Source organism: Camelina sativa, chromosome 19 (assembly GCF_000633955.1).
Source record: "Camelina sativa cultivar DH55 chromosome 19, Cs, whole genome shotgun sequence".
Lineage (NCBI taxonomy): Eukaryota > Viridiplantae > Streptophyta > Magnoliopsida > Brassicales > Brassicaceae > Camelina > Camelina sativa.
The window spans coordinates 22,001,870-22,016,414 of NC_025703.1; the positions used below are offsets into that span (position 1 = coordinate 22,001,870).

The following is a 14,545-nucleotide window of genomic DNA, read 5'->3' on the forward strand; positions in this document are numbered from 1 at the left end:
GGTTTCCGGGTCGGGTGGATGATCCGCTTTATTAGTATCATCAGTTGGGTTTTTCTTCTGTTCCGAGTCTCGGTCTTTGATAACTAAACTTAACTCAAGACACTCCGTTAGTCATAGACTCATAGTGTTGACCAAAAATATCACTAAAAAAATATTTAAATATTTGAAAATTTGGTGTAATTTTAGAATGTATATAATAAATAGAGAAATCTAACAAATGTGCCATAAACAGTTAAATCTTTTCAAATGTGTCATAATTGTTTCAGCCTTTCGAAACTGTCGTACATATGGCATTGGGTGTTAATAGAATTATCTAATTGTCCTTTGTCTCAATTGTAGTAAATATCTCATAAAAAATTAAAAAATTTAACTTTCTTACCCTAACTCCGAAACTGAATCGTCTTCCTCTTTTTCTTTTACGTTGTTGTTGTTCTCTCTCATGCGGCTCTCTGTATCTTGTTCGAATCATTCTTAAAAAATCCAAAATTCCGCTGACTTTAACTGACTTTATATTCTCCGTCGTGCCAAGTAAGTTCTCATTCGGGAAGGTTTTTGGGACGTTCTCATTTTGCAGAAACGTCGATGAGTTTCTCGACACTGTTGGCCGCCGTCGGAGGGTACCGTTGTCTGTCTTTTCCAGTGTGTGTCGCGGGTCTGTCTTCTCCGTTGTATGTCTTTTCCGGTGTGTGTGCATTGTTGCCTGTAGCAGTCTTTCATAGACCAGCCTTTATTGTCGTCTGTAATCGTTTGTTATGGACTAGATCTGAAAAATCGATTGTTATGGAATAGATGTAAAATCGTTTATTGTGGACAAAATATAATCGGGTGGTAGACAACATAAAAACTCAGTAGACAAAATCGTTGTGTTTTTAGTATTTTCTATCATGAGTATGAAAATTGTCTATCATTATGTTTGTGTGTATACATTTTATTTTCTATCCGCATATCTTGTTATTTGGTCTATACATTTATTGTGGTAAACTAGTTCAATTCATTTTTAATATGCTGTCTATTACTTAATTGTTTAATGAATTTACCCAAATGATGGACAACTATGTAGTATTAATTTGTTGTCCACTTTGTGTTTGGTGGACAAGTTCCATTATGAATATGTTGTCCACCACTCCGTAAATGTTTTTTACCACGCACCCATCTTTCCACCCTCGAGACAAATCTTAATTACAAGGGCAATCTGGTAAAACCGAAACTGCCATGTTTAATGAATATGGCAGATTTGAAAAGGTTTTACCAATATGGCAGATTTGAAAAGAATTAGAAATAATATGGCAGAAATAGCAAAAATCCTTAATAAATATGTTCTAAAGATGTTTATAAAATTAAAAACAATATAAAAATAGAATATTTCAAACTTTTAAAATTGGTCTAAGCAATTAATTCGTCAATGTTTAAATTAAAATTAAAAGAATTCATAAATACGTAAAACAACGATGCGAGAGGAAGACAAATGAATATGATGTTAGAGATTGACGATACAAAAGGAAAATGATACGGGATGAAGTCTGAAATTTACAATGCTAGAGGAAGTCTAAATTGACGATGCCGAGTGAAGAGATATATATAACTCAAATCGAATGCTCACTTTCACCGGCGACAACGGTAACGTCACGATCGTCACCTCTTAGTGGATCACATGTCCACCCCTAGTCCATGGGCCTATTTTTCTTAATGGGTATCACGCCTTTTCATTAGGCCCGTGAGCCAATCCATATCTGACGGTCGGTTTGCTACGTCTGGAAGGCTTTAAAGACTTGTTACTGTCCCTATAAATCACCACATGATCTTTCCCTATGTTTTTTTCTCACTCTCACAGTTCCGACAGTCACTTCCTCGAAGGTCAGCCATCCAGATACTATTCCAGCATAAGCATGTTTAACTGTGAAGTTCTCTCAGGAACCTTGACCGAAAAAACAAGTGCACTTTGGTGACATATGTGCCCAAATAAATTCTTCTAAACCTCTCTGCAAGTCTCTGAAACCGGGGTGTCACATTTCACTCCCACTAACAGATCGCAACGTCCTCGTTGCGCACCAAGACCGTCGCCCCCGACAGTGTGAGTCCACCCGACTCCACACTCTTCTGGGTTCGGCTCTGATACCACTTGTAACGTCGTCCCGACCGCCACCTCTTAGTGGACCCCATGTCCAATCTCTGTCCAGGGCCCAATTTTCCTTAATAGGCTTCACGTCCTCTCACTAGGCTCGTGAGCCCATCCATGTCTGACGGCCGGTTTGCTACGTCCGGGAGGTTTTAAAGACTTATTACCGTCCCTACAAATTACCACATGATCTTTTCCTGTGTTTTGTCCTCACTCGCACAGTTCCGACAGTCACTTCCCGGAAGGTCACCCATCCTACTGAGACTACACCAGCATAAGCACGCTTAACTGTGGAATTCTCTCAGGACCCTAGACTGAAAAGATAAATGCACTTTACTCACATAGGTGGCCAAATCAATTCTTTTAAACCTCTTCGTAAGTCTCTGAAACCACGGTGTCACAACAACCACCATCATTATCCCATCAACACATCGATAACAAAGTATAACACAAATAGAAGATATTTTAATATTTGATATAAAAACAGAAAATATTAATTTTGTTATTTAAAATAAAATATTCACAAATGCTGGTTTTTAGAAAATTAAAGAGTGTGTGTTAACTTTAGAAAAAAACTTAGTTTAGTGTTATTATATGGTCTTTCTCTATAATAAATATGTTCTATAGATGTTTATAAAAACAATATGAAAAAATGAAACTTTTCATACTTAAAAAATTGGTCTAAGCAATTAATTTTGCATTACCATGTGTAAAATGGGAATTTCTCATCGTTAGTTTTACTAATAAACTCTTCAAGATAGAGAGACACTCAATCGCCAAAAAAAAACTGCTTCACTCTCGCTTCTTATTTTATTTCAATTAATATTAAGTATAGTTTATTCTGAGCAAAATAAATTAACATCATATGTTGAACCTTTACCAGAGAAACAAAAATCTCGAATTAATTAGCTAATATTATGTTTAAAATGATATTATAACATGATAACAGTAATATTGGTATTGATTTATTTTATCTTATTATAAGAGTCTCACGGTAAAATGTATGACTAAATGATCTTTTGTAATTTAAGAGCAAAAATCCAGGCAGACGCACCCAGTGGAAGAGCAAAGACCACCGCCTTTGAACTTCTTCTTAAGACACGCGGTATCACATTGTTGGTAAACACAGTTCTTTGATTGTTTTGGAGATAAATTTAACATTGTCGTCGTCTTGGTTTTCCTTGCTGCACATTCTCTACTACACCTGATACTGTACTAACCAAATATAAATATCATCAGTTTCCATATTTAAAGTCGCAAACTTTGTTTTTTTTTTTCTCCCTTTCATGAACAAAGATGTTTTCAGGAATTTTTTGTATATTTAATAAAAAAAACTGTTTAATATTTAATCGTGCTTAATCGAGGAAAATTTAATATTTATAATATAATAAAGATTATTCTATTATAGAGGTGCCTTGAATTTTCATCTAGAAAACTACATGACATTGATGATATTTAAATGAAATTGGAATGTAGTTTATAATATTATTTCATGCGGCATGAGGCGTAAAAGAAGATGATACATTACAAAGAAAAAAGGAAGGAAAGCTTAATGAAACTAACAAAAATTGGTGAAGACGTTCCCAAAAATGATTTTGGAAATCGATTTTATAGGTTTCGCAACAAATTTTTGAACTCAGTTTTTGAAGTTTGGTATGATTTTGAAATAGTTAATATTACAAATATGTGTAATGAAAAATAATTTTGACATAAATTTTATATAATATAGTCAACTTGACATTTCAAAAAAAAAAGAATTGATAGATTAAAAGAAAATGGTATAGTCCCATAATCATAGAACAAAACTATCTAGATATCTAAAAGATTTTAATTTTGAATACAAACCTAACACAAGAATGATGAAGAAAGTTAGAACAGTGAAGGAGAGTTGAATAGATTTCCTCATCCTAGATGGTGTTTTAAAATTAAAAATAAATTACAAAGTGTGCTTATATAGTTATATATATAAGTGAGAGTCATCCCACATTCAGTCATATCTAATTTAAGTTAACTGCCTTTTTATTTTTCAGTTGAAACGCTCGTTGTATGAATCTCATATTCAAAATATCTAATTTAAGTTATCGACTTTTTTGAAATATTCAATTTAAAAGGATATGGTTTACATTTGTTAGGTGGTTATACAAATTATACATAGTTTGCAATTTGTGTGCATACGTCAAGTTAAGAGGATCTGAATCCATATATGGTATATATAGGGTTTGAGGGATCCGAGGGAGTAGTAGAAGGAATAGTGCAGTAAGGTGAACTACTAAGAAAATTAGGTCTTTTTTGAGTTTCTGTTTATAAGACCATCTCCAATAGTTTTTTTTATTTTTCTTTTACAATGGAAGATCTTTATTTTACTCTAATGTTTTCCTTCTTCTTTCTTCTTTTTTTTTTTTTTTCCTAACAATAATAGATTAGCTCATGAGAACTAATGGAAAGAAAAATCATTTACAAACAAAACGTATGTGTGTAGCGTGCCAAAGAATCCGCACTTACATTAGCATTTCTTGAAATTAGAGATAAAGAAAAAGAAGAAAACTCCTCCCTTTCCATCTTGATATCGTCGAGGTATGTCTTGAAGGCCGGCTAGTCCTGAGGAGAAGACACCATCTTGACCAAGTCTGAGCAATCTGTATAAAAAACCACATCTCGATAGTCATGACCAATCATGCACCGCAAAGCCAAAGGCTTCTACTTCAGCATGCAATGGGGAGAGGTTGCGTCGGAAATTAGCGGCGCCCCTCGTCGGCGAACCATCCTGAGAGGATAAACACACCCATCATGCACCTGCAAAAGCATCATATGCTTTCCATGATCCATCTACGAAACACCGATAACCTGAGAAAACAGTAGACAAGTGACCTACATGCCCCGGTTCCCGAACACTAGAGGCGCTGGGACCTTGGGATATATCCTCCTCCACATCCTCTGTCTGAGCCTGCAACCATGTAGACGCCTCCCCCACCGCTAACCGAACGACATCCTCTGGTTTTTCCATAAGATTCTCAAAAAGGCAAGCATTCCACACCTTCCATATATACATAATCCAAGGAAAATCCTCTCCTTGAGAACCCGGATTGGACGAACCCAGGAAATGATCCACATTGGCATATAGGGAGTCTGTAGGAAAAGAAACTGGTCCAACCGGCACCTGAGCTAAAGCCCAAGCCTGTCGAGCTGGCGAACACCGAAAAATAGCATGATTAATTGTTTCCTCGTCAGCCCCACATCTAGCACAACCTGAATCACAAGCAATGCCCCGCCTCTTCAGTTTTGCCGAAACCGATATGCATCCTAATAAGACTTGCTACATAAAATGCTTAATCTTCGGTGGACAGGCCACCCTCCAAACTCCCGCTAAGAGAGGGGTGATGTCCGACCCATACCGAGTAACCTGAGAAATCCTCTGTTTCACCAAACGTTCTGTATCATACCCCAATTTAACTGTATACTTCCCGGTTTTCGTAAAATACCAACCTAGAGAGTCTTCCATTTGAGAACTACCCAATGGTAAGGCCCCTATCAAAACATCATCTTCTGGAATTAGTTCGGCAATCAATGAAATGTGAAATTTTTAACAAAGGGTCATGGATGTGAATAGAGAGAATATGATTGTATTATATTGTTGTATATTATCAAATGGAATGATACAACTTATATATAAGCACAAACCATAATCAAATGACATAATTAAAGGAATTACATAGAATAATATAATTAATATATGAGATTTGAGTAATCATAGGTGATATGATGATACTCTTTCCTTAATACTGGAAAGGACCCTTGCTCAAAGCTGGTCTTGGGGATTGAGCTGGTATCCATGGATCAGTCCATATAGAAATGAACTCTCCAGAGCCAACTCGTTTAATAACTCCTTTGTGTACCAAAGATCTAGCTGAAATGATACTCCGCCACCCATAGGAAGGAGAGTATGAACGTATTTGATCCATAGGATTTGAATTCCTATAATACATGCCTTTGAAAACCCGTGCAAAAGGGAGTCACGTGCCTCAATCAGCCGCCACAATTGTTTAGCCAATAGAGCGGAATTAAAATCATCAACATTCTGAAAGCCCAAACCACCCAACTGCTTACTCCCACATAACTTCTCCCAGGCTAACCAATGCATACCCCTAGACTGCCCGAGCTCCACCAAAAATTTGCCACTGCACTAGTAAATTGAGACGTGACTGTTTTTGGCAACCGAAAACATGACATGACAAAAGTCGGTACCGCAGTGGCAACTAATTTTATCATTACCTCTTTTCTAACCGACACCGAATCGGTTTCTTATCCCGCCTCTCCAAAAGACAGGCAATCAGTTTTCCCTATTTATTCTTCTATAAAAGAATATTCTAAATATATACTACTTTTATTTTACAATTAACACATTTAAAAAAAAATGCAAACTAACCTAATTTACTTTGAATTTTGTAACACTTTCATCAAATTATCTTTTGCAACTCAAATATTTTAGAATAAATATTTATACTTAAATTTATATTATTAGTTCTTAAAAATACTTATTTTATTTATTTTGGTCATGAATAAAAGAAGTTAAAGATTAAGAGGAATACTTTGCAAATAAAATAGTTCAACTCTATTTATAGAGGAAAAAAATAGAGTTCCTCTATAGAGAAAAAATAGCAATCTCTATTATAAAACTAAAAATAGAGATAGATTAGAGCAAAAATTACTTAATAGAGTATAGAGCTAAAAATAAAGGACCATGGGAGATGCTCTAATATATATATATATATATATATATATAATATATGGTATATTTTTAATATATATTTCAGTAAAATTATATAATAATTAATTATTTTCAGTTGTTTATTTAAAAAAGAGGGAATTTCAAAAATACCCCTTTTGCAATACCATTTTTCAAAAATATCTCCTCTTTCAAACTTTACTAAAAAAACCACCAAATATTTGCAAACTTTCAAAATCTGTGTGTAAGTTTATAAATATATACACAAATTACCTTTATATGTGTGTAAATTTTTTATATATATTTTATAAATACAATATAAATACCTTTTAAAAACCTTGTAAACCTTGTAAAAACCTTGTAAAAAACCTTTTAAAATGTTTTCAAACTTCATAATCATTTATATTGAGTCTAGAGATACTAGTTATTATCTAGAAGTACTTTGTGAACTACATAAAACTTTATAATTTTTCATATTAAAAAGGGGTATTTTTGAAAATAGATAGATGAAAGGAGTATTTTTGAAAAAAAGTACATAAAAAATGGTATTTCTCAAAAATTCTTTAAAAAATATTTTTTTTTTTGAATATTTTTTGGAGCCAAACGATGGTCAACATCGGACTCCGGCAAGAAAACATCGAAATAGGATGGTTAGAGTGTTTGCAACATGACAAATATTTGTTTGGGCCTTCGGAGATTATGTTATGGCAATGTTTCGTGTTGCTTACGTGACAGTTTTAAAGTCTGCATATTTGTTATGTGGTGGTGTATATTTGGTATAGCTGATAATCATAGAAAAAATGGGATTAGCATGGATAATTCTCCTTTAATTATCTAAAACAAATATTATGGTTGTCTCTAAGTTTTTTTTTAATGTGGATTATATTCAATTGTTTCACATCATTGCATTTTTTTCAATATTTCTTATCGAAAATGTACCCAAAAGAAAACAGAGTCCACGCCACTATGAAATGGACAAAAAGATTCAGTACAAGAAAACCTGCGTTTAGCAACTACCACTTGTGACTCTTTCTTCAGTCGCAAAAAATTGCGATATTTAGCGAGTCATTTAAGATTGTTTACCGACCAAAGTAAAGGCAGAAGCAAAACAGTCGCATATTTACGACGTACAAAATATAGTCGCAAAAACATCGCATTTTGGACTGTTCAGTGACAATAATTTATCAAAAACAAAGCGTCACAAATTTGGAACGTATAATCCGGTCACAAGTTTATTTATCCATAACTTGTTACGAATTCGCAAATCCTATTTTTTGCGACGAAGTTGCTACCACCTGTGCGACTACTTTGCAATTTCATTTGCGACTGTTAAGCGTCTAACACCTGAATTAGATACTGTTTTGCGACTCTTTAGCAACTCTCAATTTTTTGAATTTGAAATTTCACATTAGAGAAATGTTAGCATGTTTCTATACATATTTCCATTTTGAATTGATCAATATCAGCCATATAAACTTTGTCAAAGCTTTCCATTTCAGTATTTAGACACAAAAATTTCATAATATCTAAATATTATAAAGAGTTATATGTTATTTCTTAAGAAGGTTTGCAATTTTCATAGAATTGCATAAAAAAGATATGAAAACAATATTTTAAGCTCATAAACTATTTCATATACTATATTAGACAATCATGAGTCCATATTGTTAATTGATATCAATAGAAGTGGCCAAAAATGATAGATTTCAAAAATTTGTATTGTGACTAAAGTCTGAGAATCACAATAGAGTAACAATTTGCGACTAACTTGTTACTAACTTTGCGACTCTTGCTATTTGCGACTATCTTGATACTAACTTTGCGACTACTATGAAACTACTTTTGCGACTGTTTAGCGTCTAACACCAAGGTTTAGGCGCGTCGTATGCCCCCCCATATTTTTTAGTATATGTCTCTTTTGCGACCAATTTGCGACTCCTCTTCATTAATTACAAGGCTAAGAATCCATTTAGGATTTCTTTATCTCTTTCTAATTTTCGACGAAGTGTCGAAAACCTCTCAATTCTCTCTTCTTCTCCTCTCGAATCTCTCATCTTGTCCTCTCAAATTTGCTCAAATCTATCCTCTTCTCCTCTCAAATGGCTGGTGCTAGAAAGCCTAAAGGTTGCGGAGGCAGATCCTTAGGAGTTGTCAGGGTTTACAATGGTTTGACTACAGGGGAACCCAATTCTGCCGCAACTAATAGGCCCTCCAATGGTTTGACTACAGGGGGACCCAGTTCTGTCGTAGGTAATCGGGCCTCCAATGCTTCAACTTCACGCGGAGGTCGAACGTCGAATCACTCCTCTCAGTCCGTGACTAATTCAAATAGAATTATGTCGTCTCAGTTTCCGCCCAGGACACAACCATCGCCTCCTGCTTTTCAATCACCGCCTCCTGCTTCTCAACCACCGCAGGTTGGTTCTCAACCACCGCAGGTCGCTTCTCAACCACTGCGGGTTGCTTCTCAACCACCGCGGGTTGCTTCTTAACCACCGTGTGTTGCATCTCAACCACCACGGATTGCTTCTCAACCACCGGCTTTTGTTCCTCCACTCATACCAGAACAACCAGACCTAAATATGGAAGAGGATTACGACGAAGAAAACCCCAATCCTGCTGAAGAAGAAAACCCTAATCCTAATCCAGCCCAAGACTACCAAGAAAAGTTAGATGTTTTGCTAGCTCTTCCAGGCCGACAACATCTACCACTTATGTCTGTCGATCCCATCCCCGGCGTTGAGTCTCTATGGTAATATCTCTTTGCGGTTAGTGTTAGGTTAAAATTGTTTTGTTGTAGGTTGAGATAGATTATTTTGTTGTAGGTTGAGAATGATTGTTTTGTTGTAGGTTGAGATAGATTGTTTTATTGTAGGTAAAGATTGTTTTGTTGATTAAGTTACATCCGCTTAGTGGTAGGTTGAGATTGGTTGTTTTTGTTGATTAAGTTACGTTCACTTAGTGGTTTGGTTGAGACTGATTGTGTTTGATTGTTTGGTTGAGACTAATAACTTATTTTTGTTTGATTAAGTTTAGTGTAGGACTGCTTTGTTTGATTAAGTTTAGTGTAGAACTGCTTTGTTTGATTAAGTTTAGTGTAGGATTGCTTTGTTTGATTAAGTTTAGTGTAGGACTGCTTTGTATGATTAAGTTTTCTTTACTTTGTTTGCTTAGTTTTCTTTAAGTCATCCGTTTAGTGTTACAATGTTTTTATAGAGACTAATACTCTGTTTTTGTTTTGTGACAGGTTTAACAGGCACAAAGGAAAAATTTCTTGGGTGATTGCTGGAATATTTAGAAAGAAATTCGATGGTCCTTACTACAGTTGGAAGGTTACTCCTACACCTATTCAAGAGAGATATTTCAGGACATTTTCGGTAATGTCTTATAGCTTTCAAAGTTTTATTATTTCTCATAACTGACTTAGTTTCATTATTAACTTAACTCATTTGTAATATGTAGCGGAAGTTCTATTGGGATACTGAGATAAATGAGCTTGTTAAAGAGGGGTTCTTAAAGATAGCCAAGAAACGAATGAAAGGAATTGTTAGTCAAGCTAAAAAACGTCGTAAAAACCTATTTGGATTCGTGGAGAACTGTGGGCTGAGATGTGTGCTCATTGGAACGAACCTGATGTAATGGAGAGGAGTTCAAATGCTTAACAGTGCAGCAACTCCGATCGTGGTGGTCTTGGAGTCCACAAACACCTTGCCGGTCAGAAATCATATGTGCAAATTCATCAAGAAATGGTAATTTAACATTGCTTCCATGATTTTAACACCTTGCTTCCATGATTTTAACACCTTGCTTCCATGGTTTTAACATTTTACTATTTCTTTGTAGGAGGAAGAATTGGGTCATCCGGTATCATTTGGCGAAGTGTTCATGAAGACACATACTCGAGCTGACGGATCGTTTGTTGATCAAAAAGCTAAACAAGCAGTTGAGACTGATGAGAAAACATTAGAGGAGAAACTGTGTGAAGTGGACGATGATGGTCCAGAAAATTCAGGGAATTCTTCTGAACGTTCAAGTCATCGTACTCTCAGCATTGAGGAAAAGAATGAAATCTTTCTTAAGGTACTCTCAGCATTGGTTTCTTATAATCCACATTTTGGTTTTCATAATCCGCATGATTTCTTTATTTGCTGAGCATTTTGGTCTCTTAATACTTGTTTGTAGCCTTAAATAACGAAATGCTTTTGTTTTTCTTTGTTTTAGTGTACTCAAACAGATGAGAAGGGAAACCTTTTTGGTCTTGGATCTCTTGTTGAGACACTTAGGAAAGGGAAAAGGAAGGAAAGCTATGCAAAATCTTCTCCATCAACACCAAAACACTTCTCGAGCTTCAAAAACAACTTCGCAACAAGATAGCTCATCTAGATGCTGAGAATGCCCGACGTGATAAGGAGCATCAAGAATCTCAAATGACGAGCTTCTCACCTACATGAAAGAGAAAGATCCAGGATTTGAGACTTTTATTGCTTCCTTGCGACCAAGAGTACCAGCAACTACACCAGCAACCACACCTGAAGACTCCACACCTGAATCATACCACCAGCCACCGTGTCAGGTACTCACCAGCCACCGCGTTAGATACAACACCAGCCACCACATCCCCTTTCTCCACTTACTCAAGTTCTAAACATTTTCTTTTCTATAAAAACATGAATTGCCTGTTTGGATTTATTACTTGTTTTTCTTTAGGATGATCTTTTTGGATAATAAATGATTATAATACAATCATTATGCTAATCTTTTTGTTTAATGAATGATTATGATATCTTTCTTAATGATTTGGTTTTCAATTTTAATTTATTGTGATTCTTTCCAAATTTTATAGATAAAACATGTTTATTATATGCTAAAATGTCACCAAATTGCGACAAATTTTATTTCTGTAAAACTATCAGATTAGTGGCAAAATGGTTACTAATATACGAGGACTACTTTGCGACAACAGCTAAGGAGTCTTAAAATGGTCACACAATTTAATCACTAATTTGCGACTGACTTGTAACTATGTTTACGACCAAAGGTTCCTAATATAAAGAGTCTGTGAAGAGTCGCTTATTGGCGACTATATAACGGTGTCATAACTCAGTCGCAATTTTGTGACCATGTTGAGACATCCAAATTTTGCGACCATCTCAAATAGTCGTTTATTAGTTGCAAAGTAGGTGTTTGCGACTGTTTAGCAACCAATATTGGAGTCGCTAAACGCATGTTTTCTTGTAGTGATTCATAGAAGTAAATGAAACCATTTGGAGACCGCTTGCCTTACTGATGCAAAGCTTCCTGAGACATCTTGCTCTAAGCGGATCAATAAGACATATGTGGTGATTTCTGCGGATACTGGTTTGGCGGATACGGAGAAGGACAGAGGGTTAAAAAACTTTGCAATGGTACCAGTACAGGAAGGGGACCGAGAGAATGAACAAGGCTGGATCACTCCTCAAAAAACAGGAAGTAAGCCAACTCATAGCCCGGGGAAAAAAACTATAGACCTGCAACATGGAAATAGCTCACTCTTGTCAAACTCTTACTCTGTCCTTAGTGGAACAAAGGAGGATGAGGTGGTTGGGGTGAGTCTCAGGTAGGAAATGGGGAATGATGATGCCGCTGAGGGAGGAATTCCCTCCACTGAGGTAGACCTTGCGCGCAACGTGGCTCCTACGGTAACCACAGATTTTGTTCCCCTGGATATCAATCTCAAAAAACAGCACAAAAAGAGTAGTATTCCCTTGCGAGAATCCATTCCTCGTACCTCCAAAACATTTTCTAAATTCGGTTACAATCCTCGTATTCAGCTCAGATTAGGAGACCCTCCCACCAATAATTTATGTCGAGCTTCTTCTAGAATGTTCGTGGTTTCAACAAAATGTATAAACATTCCCTTGTTCAAAAATGGATTTAGCATGAAAAGTTTCAGTTTGGTTGCTTGCTTGAGACAAGAGTGAAAAAAGGTAAAGCAGCTAGTATTATCCAGCCTGTCTTCTCTTATTGGTCTTACTTGTCAAATTACTCTTCCAATCCATTTGGTCGTATTTGGGTTGTATGGAGTTCATGTGTGCGAGTTACTCCTTTTGTTACGAGCGCTCAATTCATAACCTGCTCAATTTTGATTGAAGGTATGGAGGAGGAGTTCTTAGTATCCTTTGTTTATGCTTTGAATATTGTGGAGGGGAGGAAGTTCTTATGGGATGATCTGAAAAACCATCAGGATTTGCCTATAGTTCGCAGTAAACCCTGGATGATATATTTTAATGATATATTAGAAGGTGCGGAGCATTCTATCTATGACAATGGTCTACCTGTTTCCCCGGGTATGCGAGACTTTCAAGAGGTTGTCAGATACTGCTCCTTCACGGATATGCAGGCTCATGGACCTCTTTTTACTTGGTGTAATAAGCAAGAGGCAAGGGTAATTAATTTGTAAGAAGCTCGATAGGGTGCTTGTCAACGCTGCTTGGATTCACAAATATCAGCAATCATATGGAGTTTTTGAGCCAGGTGGCTGCACTGGCCATCTCTGATGTCGTATTAAGATAGGGGGAGATACTCCACACCCACAGAAGCCGTTTAAATTCACTAATGCCTTGATCCATGAACCCGGGTTTAAACCTTTGATTAAGGAGTACTGGGATAGCACTGAGCGACTTTACCACTCTACTTCTGCCATCTTTCGTTTCTTCAAAAAGTTAAAAGCACTCAAACCAAAGCTCAAAGCTTTAAGCCGTGATCGACTAGGAGATTTAACAAAAGCAAACAAGGGAGGTCTATTCTACTCTTTGTCACTGCCAAGGTGAGACTCTAACCCACCCCACGGAAGAGAACATGCGTCGCGAATCTGCAGCTTATAGCCGCTAGTTGCACGTTTTGGAGCTGGAGGAGTGTTATTTAAAAAAAAAGTCAAAGCTTCATTGGTTACGCGTTGGTGATGGTAACAATAAAGCTTTTTACAATGCTGCAACGGCTCGTGAGGTTCGAAATGCTATTAAAGAAGTCACATGTGTGGATGGTTCTGTTGCAGACACACAAGAGGGGATAAAAGCATAAGCAGTTCGCTTTTTTCATACTTTCTTGCGGTATAAGCCAGCGCAGTATACTGGAACTACAGAGGAGTCTAATTGTGACCTGATTGATTTTCGTTTCTTAGAAGCACAGAGGACTAATTTGCAGAATGACATCATAGAGACTAAGATTAGGGAAATTCTTTTCTCGATGCCACAAGAGAAGAGCCCGGGCCCAGATGGATACATAGTGGAATTTTTAAAGGAATCCTGGTCTATAGTTAAAAACGATTTTGTGACATTAGTTCAATATTTCCTCCAGTTTGGTTTTCTTTCCAAAGGGGTTAATACTACTATTTTGGCGCTCACCCCTAATAAAAAGGAGGTGAAAGAGATGAAGGAATATCGTCCAATCTCATGTTGCAATGTCACATATAAGATTATCTCAAAGCTTATTGCCAATCGACTAAAACAGCTCCTTCCGGATTTTATCTCTCCTACTCAGTCTGCTTTTGTAAAAGATAGATTGTTGATGGAGAATGTTTTTTAGCTTCCGAAGATTGTTAAAGATTATAACAAGCCAACGGTATCTCCACAAAGTGCCATTAAGATCGATATCTCAAAGGCGTTTGATTCAGTGCAATGGTCCTTCCTTCTCACTACTCTTACAGCCCTAGCTTCCCCCCCCCCCCC

The 14,545-nt window shown here is 36.3% G+C and overlaps 2 protein-coding genes across 2 annotated transcripts in view; one reads left to right on the forward strand and one right to left on the reverse strand.

The window, feature by feature from the left end:
- Nucleotides 1-5,615, reverse strand: part of LOC104766913 (pentatricopeptide repeat-containing protein At2g15980-like) — a 7,611-nt gene extending 1,996 nt beyond the window's left edge. Inside the window, exons 1-2 of the mRNA XM_019240976.1 lie at nt 5,459-5,615; nt 4,910-5,362 (exon numbers count right to left, since the gene is read on the reverse strand). Coding sequence (XP_019096521.1) covers nt 4,910-5,362; nt 5,459-5,615 — 610 coding nt within the window. The remainder of the gene's footprint in view (nt 1-4,909; nt 5,363-5,458) is intronic.
- On the forward strand, nt 9,422-11,213 carry LOC104768088. The gene is made up of 6 exons (XM_010492021.1): nt 9,422-9,591; nt 10,087-10,216; nt 10,302-10,385; nt 10,505-10,588; nt 10,683-10,919; nt 11,061-11,213. Exons 1-6 carry the CDS (start codon nt 9,422-9,424, stop codon nt 11,211-11,213), a joined length of 858 nt encoding a protein of 285 aa, XP_010490323.1.

What these genes read in the sequence shown, in the direction of transcription:
- LOC104768088 (XM_010492021.1), top strand. Translation starts at nt 9,422, where the DNA reads ATGGAAGAGGATTACGACGAAGAAAACCCCAATCCTGCTGAAGAAGAA. An exon ending in GATATTTCAGGACATTTTCG is followed by an intron (nt 10,217 to 10,301) that starts GTAATGTCTTAT and finishes TGTAATATGTAG; the next exon opens with CGGAAGTTCTATTGGGATAC. An exon ending in AGAAACGAATGAAAGGAATT is followed by an intron (nt 10,386 to 10,504) that starts GTTAGTCAAGCT and finishes AATGCTTAACAG; the next exon opens with TGCAGCAACTCCGATCGTGG.